Source organism: Eublepharis macularius, chromosome 9 (assembly GCF_028583425.1).
Source record: "Eublepharis macularius isolate TG4126 chromosome 9, MPM_Emac_v1.0, whole genome shotgun sequence".
NCBI lineage: Eukaryota > Metazoa > Chordata > Lepidosauria > Squamata > Eublepharidae > Eublepharis > Eublepharis macularius.
Window position 1 is genome coordinate 13,875,669 of NC_072798.1, and position 15,945 is coordinate 13,891,613.

Sequence of the window (15,945 nt, forward strand, 5' to 3'; positions counted from 1 at the left end):
AACCTCTGTCATGCCCTCCTCCATAGTTGCCTTTTTTCCTAACTGAAGAGCCCCAGACTCTTTAGAGTTTCCGCCTAGGCAAGTTGCTCCATGACCCAGCATCATCTTACCTCAGGCAGGACTGTAATCTGGAAAACTGGGTTTGATTCCCCACACTTCTGCTTGAAGCCAACTGGGTGACCTAGGGTCAATCACAGCTCTCCGGAGCTCTCTCAGCCCCACTCACCTCACAGGGTGATTATTGTTGTGAGGATAATAACAACACACTTTGTAAACTGCTCTGAGTGGGCGTTAAGTTGCCCTGAAGGGAGATATATAAATCAAATGTTTATAATACCTTCCAAATCTGGTTTTAATAAGCCATTTTGACTGAAATTTTGTTGTTGTTGTTATAAAATGGAGAAAGGGAGAATGATGTAAGCAGCTATGGGTCCCAACTGGGAGAAAAATAGAGAAAAAAGGAAGTAAAATAATAACAAAAACAGCAACCGTAATAATCCAGCTCATCTATCACAAAAATACAATAGGGCCTATACCCGACATTGAAATACTGCCTCATCTCCTGACGCCTGTTGCGCATGATTGCCTTGTATTCCCCGATCCGTAACTTCTTCCCGTCCACTAAGCAGGTGCGCTTCGGCCTGGGCTTGTACTTGTAGTCTGGGTACTTCTCCAGGTGCTGCTTGCTGAGGCGGGCTTGCTCTTCGTAGTACGGCTGCTTCTCAAGGTTCGTCATAGCTTTCCAACGAGAGCCTGTCACGAGAAAGAGTGAAAAGTGAGAGAAAGAGTGAGACGTGATCTTCTTTTTGGGAAGGCAGAGAGTCGCCAAAACCACTGCCATAACAACTTGCTGATCCCAGAGCAGCTTCACGGGTGGCCGAGGGGTGGCCTGCCGACATAATTCAGGTCCCAGATGGCTCGGGTTGCCAGGCAGAGTGTGACAACCACCAGGGCCGTTTGCACACTACTCACCTTCATCCGGAACGCTGTGCAATGTCGTGAAAAAAAACACAGAAGATAGCGTCTTCTCACACGAGTTTTGTGCTATCTTCCATGTTTTTTTCGTGATGTTGCACAGCATTCTAGATGAAGGTGAGAAGTGTGCAAACGGCCCAGGAGGGGGGCATGGTGGAAGCTGCCAGAGTGATGGCGTCACTTCCTGAGAAAACCTGAAAGTGATTGTGGGTAGCTCTAGGAATCGCCAGCCGTTCTTAGAGCTGTCCACAGGCACTTCTGTGTTTTCCATGGACGTGATGTTGTCATGCCAGCACCACTGCCATTTTCTCTCACCACTGTTTGGAGCGGTGGCGGGCCAGGAGCGTTTGGGGTGGGGGAGTCCCCCTCCTGCACCAGGGGTTTGGCCACTATCTGGATGGCCCTGCCAAGATTTTAATCATAATATGCCAAAAGGGGAATGCGTTGTGGTCCTTGATGGTGCTAAAGGAGTCATTGACAGCACCGCCAACTGATGCTTTTCATGTCAAGTGCAACCCCCCCCCCCTGGAACCCCAGGTGGAATCCTCTGCTTTATTGCTCAATCCCTTTTTCAGGACACCGACTGTCTGCTTTGTACCCAGTGGAGATGCTGGGCTTTGAGAGTTGATCTTTGAGGGGGAGGGGTTGTAGAACGATGATCCTTTTGTATGATGAAGAGATAGGCCTAAGGACTTCCTGACCCCCCCTTCCTCTACAAAATCAAATAGAATGTAAGTCACTTGTGTGTTATGCCAGCCATCTTAACCGCATTAGAAGGATCACATGCTGAGAAGACATAATACCAATCCTGACTGCTACAGGAGCAACCGTGTAAATCAAAATAGGTACAGATAGTGTCTCAGCATGCACATTTTGGTACCCTTGCTTTTCTCTCTTCTCTCGATCTTATTCGCCACTGTTAACACCCCTTTCTTCTGCCCCTCCCTCATTGATTCAGCCTGTGAGCTCCTTGGCCAGGACCCTTCTTTTGCTTAACATGCACCGATGACCCCTAATCAACTAGTCAACCTCTTCAGCCACATCATTTAGTAACAGTTCACTTCTCGCCAGGGATCAGCATGCAGTGCTGTCAACCAATAGGAACCAGGTTGGATGCCAAGCTGAGGAAGCCTTTGGGGAGATGCTGGAGCTTAATGGTGGAACGCTTGTTCTGCATGCAGAAAATCCCAGGTTCAATCCTGGTACCTCTACCTAAAAGGAGTCTCAGAAAGCAGGCACTGGGAAAGATCTTTGTCCGAGATACTGGAAAGTTTTGGTCATCAGAAGAGAAAACAGATGGATGTGTGATCTGTTTTGGTACAGCATCACATGACACGACCTTATCCTATTCAAGTGACACTGCAATCCTAAATGGAGTTACTCCAGTCTAAGTCAATTGAAATAAATGGGCTTTGACTGGACTCGCTCTGCTTAGAGTTGCACTGTCTTGTCTATTCTAACCAGCCGTCTCTCGCAAAGGTCTTTTCCATCATCCAGTAGTTAATCTTTCTAACTGGAGAAGCCAAGGACCGCACTGGGTCCCTTCTGCATAAAAAGCAGATGCTCTGCCACCAAATCCAACCACACATACAGTACTATCACCTTGGGTCCTCCTAACCTACATGAAACACTATTTGTAATCCTGCGTTTTATTAAAATATACATTTGCTTCAACTGGTCTCTTGCCTTCATCTGAATGCACAGAAGACAGAAGTGGTTAAAATTATGGCTCTTGAGGGAATGACTCGCCTTTGCAGTGTAAGCAAGAAAGACCCAAGCGAAGGTTTGCTAATACTTCCGAAAAAAAAAAATTACAACAGAAAGGACAATGTCCATTTGCTTCCTAGATTGCTTTCCCTAGCGGAACTGGGTGGGGAGATTTTGTTCTTTAAAAATGCCCATGACACTCATAAATTTGGGTTGGAAAACTGGGGAGGGGGGAGAGTGGAAAGAAAAGAAATGACCCAATGGGCTATTACTCAGTTGAGCCACAGAGTGCTCAGTCCATGTGGGGAAACGGAGAAGAGATTGACTTTTTTAAAAAAAAGCACCGAAGTTGGATGGAAAGTATTCCTGTTATCCAGTTGGGAAAATGTCACAAGGACATTGTGGGGGCTGATCTAGTCATAGTTGGGGAGACGGTGTTTTCTTTCTTCCATGCTGCTATTAGCTTATTCTGTCACACGTAACATGGCTAGATCATCATACCCCCTAGACAGCCATTAATACACAAACAGCTTACATCTTTCCTAAACATTTCCCTTCCCTCCTCCCTCCTAAGCACACTAAAAAGCAATTATCTATCATTACTATATTTATTTGGTCATCTTATGTTGGTGATGCGATGTGCCCTTTCTTACATTAGAAACCTAGCAGAGGACCACAAGGAGAAAGCAATATACGGGCACATGTGAACACGCTGCCTTGGATCCCACCAGAAAGACCTGCACATATGGGGAGGGGGTGAATTTTGCTGCTCCCCCTAGGAGCAGCATTTCATGGGACGTTTTTGGCTGTAGTAGGAGGGAGGAGGTGAGGAAGACATGATTCCTTGTACAGAGATTTTAGACTGGATCCAACCCACTGTCTTTTCCTTTTAGGTACAGCTGGAGGGAAGGTGGCATGATGTAGCCCACTCTCATCAGATCTCAGAAGCTAAGCAGGGTCAGCCTTGGTTAGCAATTGGATGGGAGACCTCCAATGAAGACCAGGGATGCTATGCAGAGGCAGGCGACGGCAAATCATCTGTGTTAGTCTGTGTAAGCTGCAAGTGCCTTGGGGCAGTGACCAGGTACACTGACGGGGCTAGAGAATCAAGGTTAACTAATTATGATAATGGGTTGGATCCCAAAGGTGCCCTTCTGCACACAGAAAGCATGTTATGCTCATGGAAGGATTGTTCGACGCCTTGCACTAGAAGCGCTGTATTAACAAGCGAAACAAATCCCTGATGCTCTTCCACAGGCACAACATATTCTGCAAATGGAAGCATGAAGGCAGCTACAGAATTAGGATTGGATCCAGCCCGCTGTCCCACTCACATGCCCAATACTACGGACCCTGTCCCCCATGGCTTTTGTCCATGCCTGTCCCAGAATTACCTTTTGGGTGATCATGGAGAACCCCTCCTCCCTTTTCTACCATGGGTTGGATTCAACCGTAGCCCATAATTGCAATGCATGAATGAATGTGCAGCCGCCATGCAAATATTTGTAGAATAGCATGAATGCACCTTTGCCATTGGCTGCTCACAGTTCTTTGGATTAAATCAACAACAAATCCTACAGGGGGTGCAACTTCCAGCCACAGACCTGCATGAACACATGAGCGTGCTTTATAGTGAATCAGACCCTTGGTCCATCAAACTCAGTACTGTGGTTCAGTACGGTGGTCGGTTCTCCAGGGTCTCAGGCAGAGGTCTTTCCCATTACCTCCTGCCAGGTCCATTTACCTGGATATACTGGGGATTGAACCTGGGACCTGCATGCTAAGCGGATGCTCTGCCACAGAACCATGGCCCAAGTCCCCTTTCTCATACATTTCCTTTGCCCTTACTAAAATCTCTGAATATGGAAAATCCATTTCTTTAATTAGCTGTAAGTTATGCAAAGAAAATCTTTCCGCTTAAGAGGGAAAACAAATGGAGATATTCAAGCGCTCTGGGGTGGGGGGGAAGGGAGAAATAACCCACGGCTTCTTCGCAAGTCTGTCTTTCTTTTTTCCTTTTTGGAAAAAAATAAATAAATCCAGCAGCACGAGTTTACATAGCAATGAACAGATGGATGATAAACGTGTGCGCAGATGACTTTGCTAACAAATCCATGCATTGGTACTTTCTAAAAAATGGTTTTAGAAAAAAAACCATCAAAAAATCTAATCTCTAGAGAGCCAGCAATACCAGAAAGGATACTCTTCTGAACTGACTAACCCAAATGTCTGGCGCACACACGCACCACTTGAAGAACAACCTCATTTAACCCACTGTCCGTGATATTTCAGATATCTGACATGTAATGTAATGGAAGGAAGGAAGGAAGGAAAATGTGGGCAATCGTCTTGCCTTGCAAGGAGACCAAAATACCTGGTCACTATGTAAGTGTCTACTCATTCTCCTTTGCCTAGTTAGCAGAGGGCTCCCTGCTAAGTTAAAAAACCGGCCTTTGAGAACTCAGAAGGGACCTCTGCCGTGTTTCTGTCAGGAAGAAGGCAAGTGTCTAACCCCTTTTTACTGCAGAGGAGGGGAATATCTCCCTCCTCCCCAATTTCTCTGATGTTTCAAAGAAAAAAAATTTCTTGCTCACTTTCGAATTTCACCACTACTGTAGCGCAAGGCATTTAGGAACAAAGTCAGACAGTCATCTCGGTGAGAATCTGGAACGGATTTGCACATTGCACTCCACCTACTGTATATTTAATCAGAAAAAGATGCCCCGATATGCCCTCCCCCGGCACTGGCCCCATCTAGTGCTAAACAGTAAAAGGCGATCCCTTATGTTAAAAATTTCAGCCGAAATGGCTTATTAAAACCAGATTTGGAGGGTATTATAAAATGCTTAGAAGCCCTTTAAAATGTCAACGCAGATCCCCCAGAGACCAAGTGAAATGTCAGCCCGGCTCAAGCGCCTATTTTAAGCGGAATGAATTAGCAGTGTGCTGTGCTGTCGGAGAGTTGTTATCCAAAACAATCAGTGGCGATGGGAGGAAACATGGCGCATCCTTTGTACTTTCTGTATGAAGAGGAGTCAGGTGTGTGTGTGTGTCGGGGGGGGGACTTTTGCAGTGATTGGACCAGTTTCTGAAGATGATTACTTAAAGGCAAGTTTAATCAGGAGGACCACTCTTAAATCCAACGACTGAGCCAAACTTCTTGCCTCGTAGGCCTAATCTCACAGACATAACCTGCCTTAAATCCTTCCAGGCAAGTTTTATCATCACTGGAACAAATGCAGACTCTTTATCGCACTTTATTCTAGCTAATCTAATCAATCCAGGGGCCCTGTTCAAGCCATCCTACCTGCCTATACAGGTAATACGAAGGGCTGTGTCTCGGTAAAATGGGAAATCAATCGCAGGCACAAATCTTGCCCTTAAAGGCAACTTGGCAGGAGCCGAATTTCACAGGTCAGGCTGAACTTTTCTGCACGTTACCCAGAATGGGAGGGCAGAGGTAGGTGGTCAAATTCTGCAGTACTGGGAAACTTTCAACCGATATAGTCTGACCATGGTACACTCCTCTTGCCTTTGTGAGCGACAACAAGCTCACAATGACACCCTGTGGTACCGTAAGGCCCAGACCTAGCCATTGGTAACACCTATTTGGAATGCGGCCTGCAAAAGCAGACCGAATGGCTCAAAAGCGCCTTAGAAAATATCCCACTAAGGCATCCCACCCATAATGCAAAATAAGCAGAATGAGATCATGTCAGACTGCGGGAGGGGGGTCTTACCTTTGGATGCTGGCTCACCCCTCCCACCTTGCAGACAGCAGATTATTTGCCAGAGAGAAAGTTTGGGTTTATTCCTCTTTTCAGTGTGCTATTTGCTGTTCATGTTAAAAGGTAAAGGTGCAAGCACCGAGTCATTACTGACCCATGGGGGGATGTCGCATCACAATGTTTTCTTGGCAGACTTTTTGTTACGGGGTGGTTTGCCATTGCCATTGGTATCATGGATGCACTGAAAATCATTAAACTGAAGACTTTCGCACACCTAAGATCTTGTGCTGAAGAGGAGCTATCCCTGATCAGACCAAAGGCAGTCCAATCTCCAGTTTCCCACAGTGGCCACCCAGATGGCCCAGCACAGCAAACTGAGCACAGAGACCACAGCTGCTCTGTTGACCTCCAGCAACTGATGTTCAGAGGTACGCTGCCTCTGAACATGGAGGCTCCACTTAGTCATTATGAGTAACAGCCACCGATGGACCTATCTGCTCTGAATTTATCGATTCCCTCTCTAAAGCAATTTCAGCTGGTGACCATTATTGATTCAGTCCATTGCATATCGTTCTGGATGCTTCTTAGGGTGGAGGAGAGTCAGGAACAATGCAGATGGCAAACAGAAGGGAAGGGAGCCTTTATGTAGCCCGATATGCAGAAATCAACCAGGTGAATTTTTTTCCTTGGCACAGAACAGGGTAGCAATAATAAAAAAGCTTTACCCTACTCAATTTTTGCATACCAGGCAGAGGAGCCTGACAATCCACAGGCAAAAACTACTTCATAATATTGCCTGGATGGGATGTGACCAGCAAGCGAATCTCGGATAATGAGAAAAAGTCATCACTGGATTCCTGGAACAAGAAAGTCCAGGAACCACCTTCTTGTTCTCGCCCCCATCCTGTTCCCCTCCATTCTTCTGGAATCAAATTCCCAGTCAGGTCAATCTGGCAGGGGAAAAGAAGGCATCTGGGCAGCCCAGCTGTGTTTGGGTCTCAACAACTAGCTGCAGATAGGCTAGCTCAGGACACTTGGTTGAGAAGCCATCTTGAACCTCCCAGTGACTCATATTAACTTCTGCACAGAGATGGAGCCTTGGATCAGAACTGGTACTTGGTCCAAAAATCGCCATTCATGGCCAAAGAGTCCTGTACATCCCATTCTCTTTTTCTTACCCAATATTTTGCTGATGTTGGAGTTGTGCATGTCAGGGAAGGCCTGCAGGATCTTTCGTCGTTCGTCTTTAGCCCACACCATGAAGGCGTTCATCGGGCGCTTGATATGGGGCTCATTGCTCCCACGTCCTCTGGATTCCCTGTAGATTCGAGATTCTGAGACCCCTGCACTTCCTAAACAGTTGTGGATAGAAAGAGAAGAAGGGAAAGGGAGAGGAAATAATCAGTTTTGGGATGGAGATTGGCCTTCTCAGCAATTAGAAGACATATTGTCGAAGGCTTTCACGGCTGGAGAACGATGGTTGTTGTGGATTTTCCAGGCTGTATCGCCGTGGTCTTGGCATTGTAGTTCCTGACGTTTTGTCAGCAGCTGTGACTGGCATCTTCAGAGGTGTAGCACCAAAAGACTTTTGGTGCCACACCTCTGAAGATGCCAGTCACAGCTGCTGGCAAAACGTCAGGAACAACAATGCCAAGACCACGGCGATACAGCCCGGAAAATCCACAACAACCAATTAGAAGACTTTTTTTTTTCAAATGGACTTTGCATTATATTCAGGATTGTCTCTCTTTGCAGCTCTGAGAGTCGAATCAGGACTTCATGTCCCATTATTTTTGAAAGCTGGGGAACCAGTTCATCCACTCTCCAGCTATTGCATTGTTATCCTAACTTTCCTCCCAGTAGTTCAGGGTGGCATGCATGTTTCTCTCTCATTAGTTTTATCCTTACAACAGTCCCGTGAGGCAGTAAGGCTGAAACTGGTCACGGGTTCCCCTATAAGCTTTATGGCTGTGGGCATTAGCAATACATGTTTCTATCTCAGGTGTGTGAAGGGGGGAACATAGCAATCCCCACTCCGACAGGGAGGTCACCTGAGTCCAATCTTTAGAGAGTCTCGGTTCAAAGAAGCGGGTGAGTATATCGGTCTCAAGATCCAGCCCCAGCTTCCCAGCCATCTCTGCATTGTTCTGACCCACCCTAGCATTGAAATCACCGGCAATCAATAAATCTGCCCCTGGGCAACTCTGCTCCACTTCCTCTAAGTACTTAAAGAGGGTCTTCCAATGAGAGGACAAGGCATCCCTATCTGCCCAAGAAGGCAGATAAATGTTAATTACTATTAGGGCTTTTTTTTAGCTGGAACGCGATGGAACGGAGTTCCGGAACCTCTTGAAAATGATCACATGGCTGGTGGCCCCGCCCCCTGATCTCCAGACAGAGGGGAGTTTAGATTGCCCTCTGCGCCACTCAGCGGCGCGGAGGGCAATCTAAGCTCCCCTCTGTCTGGAGATAAGGGGCGGGGCCACCAGCCATGTGACCATTTTCTCCAAAAGCAACCCACTGAGTTCCACCACCTCTTTTCCCAGGAAAAAAGCCCTGATTACTATTAAGGCTTTCCCTGCACTCTTCAACATACCAGCCTGAGCTAGGTGGCCACAATCCCCAAGGGGGCAGAACTCCCAATTTAGGTCATTAGACCAAAGTATAGCCAGACCTGCTTGGGGACGGCCAAATCTCTTAGTTTTAAAAGCACATAAAGAGTGAACCCTAAATCCCTCCAAGGAAATTTCATCACAGGCCCAGGTTTCTTGGAGTAAAATCACATCAAACCTTGTAAGGAAGTTTTTAAGGGAGGGATCAGTAGACCTATTCTTCCAGCCAGCAATATTCCAAGAGATGGTATTAAAATTAAGGGATGCTGGCTGGATACTCACCTGAGTCCAATCATTCTCTTTCAGCCTAACCTAGCTCACAGGGTTGCTGTGAGGATTAAGTGACTAAATGATCTGAACTCCTTGGAAGAAGGGTGGTATAAAAAGGTGATATTGCATCTACATTTGTGTTGAAGTGACTGCTCCACAACAGCTCCTAGAGGCCTTGTACACAGGTGAAAGTTGCCTGTTACCCACTGCTGAAGAGCCATTTGACACGTTTGAGGGAGAAAGCAATACCTAATCAGTGCCATGAGGGCTGAAGCCTGTGGGAAGCTTGCACAGGGGAGTTGCACTGCTTCATGGGTGTTGTAGTTCTTATGATATCATCAGCCTATGCTGATCTCTATAGGCTTTTTTCTCTGGATTGAGAAGACATATAGACTCCCAGCTTGGACGGACTGTGGCTGAAAATTCTGTAGCCAATAGCAGGCAGAAGATTTTAACTGCAAAATCTATCCAATTTGAGAGGTCTGTCATTGGAACAAGCTATTTAGGAAAAATCATTTTCACCGCAAGCGTAAAGAAAATGTTACACAAGCATCTGCTTGGAATGCTTTAGGTCTCATACGGCAGGGTGAAAGGTTGTTGGATGGATTGGATCCTTTCTAACTCTGCACTTTAGATAGCAATGGAAGGCACAAGATCATGGAAAATAACAACGATTTTGAATTTCTCATCCAGTTAGAACCTCAAATACTTGCTTTGATTTTATTTCTGCCTTGTGTAAAGGGAACTGTGATTCTTTATTTACATGCTGTTTCCTGCTTCTTCACACCCATTTTCCCCCACTAAAAATCTATCCATTTTTCAGCTAGGCACTCATACATCAGCCCTGTACATTATATTAATGTTACATGCCTCAATGACGCATGGTATGTGTAGACTATGTGAATTGCGTCCCAAAACAATACAACCTGCTTACACAATACAAACAAATCTATGTAACCGATAGCAAAAAGTAGAGAACTGAAACCACGGACAAAAATGTAAATGCACACCCAAGAAAGAGAACATCTGTTGACAAACATGAATCTGACAAGCTGGAATATGTCCAACGAAGGGCAACAAAGATGGTGAGGGGTCTGGAGACCAAGTCCTATGAGGAAAGGTTGAAGGAGCTGGGTATGTTTAGCCTGGAGAGGAGACGACTGAGACATGGTATGATAACCCTTTTCAAGTATTTGAAGGGCTGTCACATAGAGGGTGGAGTGAAGTTATTTTCTGTTGCCTCAGAGGGTTGGACTGGAAAGAGTGGATTACAATTAAAGCAAAAGAGTTTTCAGCTAAACATTAGGAAGAACTTTCTGACAGAGTGGTTCCTTAGTGGAACAGACTTCCTTCGGAGGTGGTGGGCTCTCCTTCCTTGGAGGTATTGAAGAAGAGGCTAGATGGTCATCTGACAGCTATGATGATTCTCTGACTTAATATGAATGTACGGGGATCAGGAGAAGGAGATTATGAAGGGCTGAGCCGGTGCTTGGCTCTTGTGGCCCTTTCTTATAGGCCCAGGGTAATGCCAATCACCACTTTGGGGTCAGGAAGGAATTTTCTTCCAGGCCAGATTGGTCAAGGTCCCTGGAGGGTTTTTTTGCCTTCCTCTGTGCAGGTGGCTGGACTAGATGACCCATGGGGTACCTTCCAGCTCTACGTTTTTATGTTTCTATGTTTAACATCTATTCATCCCTAGTAAAGAGTCAACGAGCAACATTTCATCTGTTGCAAGTATCTGAGATATTAATTTTTAAATGGACATGACCAGGGCTTTTTTTCAGTGGGAATGTGGTGGAACAGAGTTCTGACACCTCTTAAAAATGGTCACATGGCTGGTGGCCCCGCCCCCGATCTCCAGATAGAGGGGAGTTTAGATTGCCTTCTGCGCCACTGAATGGCATGGAGGGCAATCTCAACTCCCCTCTGTCTGGAGATCAGGGGGCGGGGCCACCGGCCATGTGACCATTTTCGCTGAGGGCAATTTAAACTTTAAAAAACTCCCCCCTTGTTCCAGCTGACCCAAAGTGATGTCATTGTACAGTCTTGAGTTCCACCACTGAGTTCCTCTACCTCTTTCCCCAGAAAAATAGCCCTGGACATGACCTACATCATTTGAAGAGTGCTTTAGGGTTTTTCTACCCAATTTTCCGGACAGAAGTTTCCTTCCTTAAGAGCTCACACATCGCTACTGAAAGTGGACCTGAGAAGGAGCTACAGGGCAATCCTGGCTCCTTAAGTAGTCTGTGAGCAAGGCATGCATGTTTGCAAATGCAGTTTTTTTTCCTTAATGTTATTCATGCATTTCAAGGGCACCCTTAATCTTAAGTGCATAATTAAAAACATGCACATTGGACCAAACACGGTCCCAGCTGCATCTCATCCCACCTGCACCTTCTTGCTCTCACACCCTTGTGATGGCGTAGACACAAAATTGCATAAACGTTTCATACAATCCGACCAAGCTCCTGCAAAACCAGTACATGCCTCAGCCATGGCAAATCAGCTCTGTTTCACTTTTGCATCTGATTAAAGCTAGTTAGTTTAGCTTGATGCTTTCTTCTCATCTTTATTGCTTCAAAGAGCAGTTCTTGACCCATCCTGTGTTGCCGAGAAAAGAGAAATTCCCCTTAAAATCTACGGCAACACTGAACGTGTAACTTAGAATCATAAAGTTTGAAGAGGTCTAACAATCCTCAGCTCTACACGTAATGCAGGAGAAACAGAACTAGAGCATCCCAAACAGACGGTTATCCTGCTTCTGCTAAAAGCTGTCCCGGTGACTAGTTCCATTTCTGAACTGCTTTCAGCTTTCAGCTAGTTTCAGGTAGGCAATTTGGTTGGTCTGCAGTAGAACAGCAGGATTGGAGTCCAGTGGCACCTTAGAAAAGGTGTCTGAAGAAGGGAGCTGTGACTCTCGAAAGCTTACACCCTGAAAATCTTGTTGTTCTCTAAGACTCCAATCCTGCTGTTCTCAGCATTAAGTTTTAAAGTTCAACGGTAACTAAAGCCCAAGACTTTTCCATGTGAGAGTCCTTCAGTTATCTGAAGAATATGAGCACGCCTCTCCTCAGTCTTCTTTTTCCAGGCGAAACGTGCCCAGTTCCTTCAGCCTTCCTCAGCGGACTCATCGTTGAGATTGCCAACTGTTTCCGCTTCCCTCCTCTGAACCCATTTCAGCCCTGCCAGCCTGATTTAGTGGGTGCCCCCCCCATGTTTATGTCTCAAAGATACCAATATTTTTTCTCTGCTGGTGGTTGGATGTATGGACCCAGCTGGCAATGAGGCAAAGCCCTCTGCTACTAACCGTCAGAGTCTCCACTCATGTTGAAATCCATCATAGCATGGCTAAACTTCCCGTCTTCGTTCTGTTTCACTGCCAATTGTTGAGTCAAGTTCTCCAGTGTCGTTTTGTCCTGGGTGGGGAAAGAAAAGAGGGCACAAAGCAGCCGTTTTATGAACATGCAATGGAACAACAGAGTCCGTAGGTAATTTGCAAGGTTCCCTAGAGAAGAAGGATTAGCAAATAGCAAAGGAGGCTGTTGGGCTTGGAAAAATAAATTGAAAGCGGAAAAACGCACATATACGCACGATTATTTTTTGGGAGGTGTTACGAGCGGGAAGAATTATGGCTTGAACGTTCACCACCTTCCATTTGAAAACACAACTTATGAGCTGATGATGAGCAAACTTCAAAAGCGTGTGAAATTCAGACGGGTCTGACTCCCACCCACTGGAGCACCCGGCTAGCCTGCTTCACTGTCGGTTCCCATAGTTTTATCTTGCAGGGGAATTTAGCTGTGTCCTTTACTGGTCAAGCCGCAAAACCGTTTCAGACACGGATTTTGCCTGGGCTTGAAAAGCTTGCGAAAGATAACGCAGAAAGCACAAGCCAAGCCATTCCTGACATTTCTCCCTTCTCTTGGCTAAGAAACCAGTACTCTCATATAATCCCTCCTTATCTTCTAAGAGCAGCCAATGAGGCCCTGATCGGAATGCCATCTCAAGGATGCAAGACTGGCATGCACCAGGAACAGGGCCTTCTCAGTGGTGGCTCCATTTAATTTATTTTTATTTTATTTACCGCATTTATACCTAGACTTTCTCCCCAACGGGAACCCAAAGCAGCTTATATCATTCTCCTCTTCTCCATACTGTCCTCACAACAACCCTCTGAGGTAGGTTGAGAGTGTTTAACTGGTCCAAGACCATCCAGTGAGCTTCCATAGCAGACTGGGGATTTGAACCTGGTTCTTCCAGATCCAAGCCAACACTCTTACTACTACCCAACAGAGGTTCTTCACTGTGGTTGCTTGTTCCCCCTAGAGGCACACCTTTCTTGTTCTCTTTTGGGAGAGCAGGTGACGGATTTCTAGGAGGCAATTCACACATTACAAAGTCCTCATGGCTGTCACAAGGAACTTGAATCACTAGTGTGCTGGGAATTCTGTGCTTCTCAGGTGGAGATTATGGCACGCTAAGCTCGCCATGGCTGATAGTTTCTTCACATTCCCCCCTCCCCACGATCTGTACACTGATCATGTATACATGCATGATAAAATACTATTTTGAAAAGCTGTCTTGAAGCGATCATATGAATGAACGCATCAAGATTCTTTCGGTGCAGGTTTTGGTTCAAGTGCTCTTCTGTGCATTCATGAAACACTACAAAAAAGCAATCTTGATGCAAACATGTGTAACATTGCAAAAAGGGAATCTTGATGCAAACGTGTGTACAATTCCACCCAAGACGGTAAGATTTGGGTTCAGTAACACCTTAAAGACCAACTAGATTTCCAGAGTATGAGTTTTCGAGAGCCAGCTCGCCCTGTTTCAGACTCTCAAAAGTTCATACCCTGGAAATCTAGTTAGTTTTAAGGTGTTACTGGACTCGAGTCTTGCTGTTCTACTGCAAACCAACACGGCTACCCATATAAGATTGGTGTTTGATCCATTCACATGTGCTCATTCATAATATGGGAAGGGGGGGGGGAGTGAAAGGACTTGCATTCAACTGTGCATTCTCTCGTTGCATTCAACTGTGCATTCTCTCGTTGCATTCAACTGTGCATTCTCTCGTTCTAGAATCAAACTTCCAGCGGAAGTGAAATTCCACAGTAAAACTTCAGAACTGGAATTGGATAAATCCTGTCACCCTCATTACTGCCAAGTATTTTCAGACATGGGATCACTCCTGTGCTGCCAAATCATAACCTGGAAAGGAAAAGAGCATTGCTCGCTCACAGTTGCACGATGCAACTTTTGCGGCTCTCGACTGCCTCTCTCTACAGAATACAGATGCGATAAGGGAAGGAAAAACTCAAACTCTGTTTTGGTGACAAGGTGACCCCTAACCTCCCGCTACTAAAACATGCGGTATAATAAAATAATTCAATTAGTCGCTATAAAAGGGAAAGTTGAGATAATTCTCAGAGGATGTCACTCCAAAACAGAGTGAAGTCAAAACAGTCAGCTGCGTTTTTGTTGTGCCCCTCTGAGCCCTGACTTAAGTGAACCCTCAGTCAATCTCGGCATGGAAGAACGGGAGAGGACGGGCATGTGGGAGCCAGCAGTGAGGCCGGGGAGGTGAAAAAAGAGTTGCAAAAAGCTTTAATTATAAAACAACGGAGCAGCCAGCCAGGCCGAAGCGGCCCAGGCGTTACACTTAACTAACTGCTACTGCCGAAGCAAGGAACAAAATGAGATGGTTAAAGGAAACAACAAAAGTGAAACAAGAACACCCAGGAGAGCAAGAGAGGTTATTTAACTCAAACAAAGGACACAATAATCCATAAATTAAATAAAGCAAATCAAGAAAGGGGATGATTATTCAAGCAAAACCTCTACTAGGAGAAAGTATGTGTGCGCGCAGTGGTGGTGGGAGGTTAGAGGGGATGAAACAGAAAGTTTTCAAGAGTCATGATTAATGACTGAGGTTTTGGCTCCCGTGGCCTGTGTCTCAAGCTGAGGATCATCAGAGAATTGCTGGAATGCAATGCGTAAGTTTGCCCTTTCCTTAATTATGTTAAAAACCAACCTTTATTTCCAACAAATGCAGTCTAATGTACGTCGTACATAAGAACATAAGTAGACCTCGCTGGTCTAGTCCAGTGGTCCATCTAGTCCATATTGGGTCATACAACATCCAATCAGTTGCCCTGGAAGGCCAACAACAGGACCCAGAGCCTGAGGCCTTTCCTTAATAATAATAACAACAACCACAACCACAACAACATTCGATTTATATACTGCCCTTCAGGACAACTTAACGCCCACTCAGAATGGTTTACAAAGTGTGTTATAATTATCTTCACGAAAATCACCCTGTGACGTGTGTGGGACTGAGGGCCAAGCTACACATGACGAATGACACTTGAACGGCAAGTGGATTGAGTGGAGGGCAAGTGAACAGGGAGAAATACACTTGCTGTTCAAGTGTCATTCGTCATGTGTAGCTTGGCCCTTAGAAAGCTCTATAAGAGCTGTGACTGACCCAAGGTCACCCAGCTGGCTTCAAGCAGAAGAGTTGGGAATCAAACCTGGTTCTCTAGGGTCCTGCCACTCTTAACCACTACACCAAACTGGCTCTCAGTTTCACCAAAGTGGTGAAACAGGTTGATGTTGCCTCCTGGCCCCAGGGCAGCCAAACCCCT

The 15,945-nt window shown here is 45.8% G+C and overlaps 1 protein-coding gene across 2 annotated transcripts in view; it reads right to left on the reverse strand.

Annotated features, from left to right (window-relative positions):
• SOX5 (SRY-box transcription factor 5) overlaps positions 1 to 15,945 on the reverse strand; it is a 609,684-nt gene that overhangs the window by 10,177 nt on the left and 583,562 nt on the right. For both annotated transcript variants that reach the window (XM_054988760.1, XM_054988759.1), the window contains exons 12-14: positions 12,600 to 12,708; positions 7,589 to 7,762; positions 537 to 753 (exon numbers count right to left, since the gene is read on the reverse strand). In XM_054988760.1, coding sequence (XP_054844735.1) covers positions 537 to 753; positions 7,589 to 7,762; positions 12,600 to 12,708 — 500 coding nt within the window. The remainder of the gene's footprint in view (positions 1 to 536; positions 754 to 7,588; positions 7,763 to 12,599; positions 12,709 to 15,945) is intronic.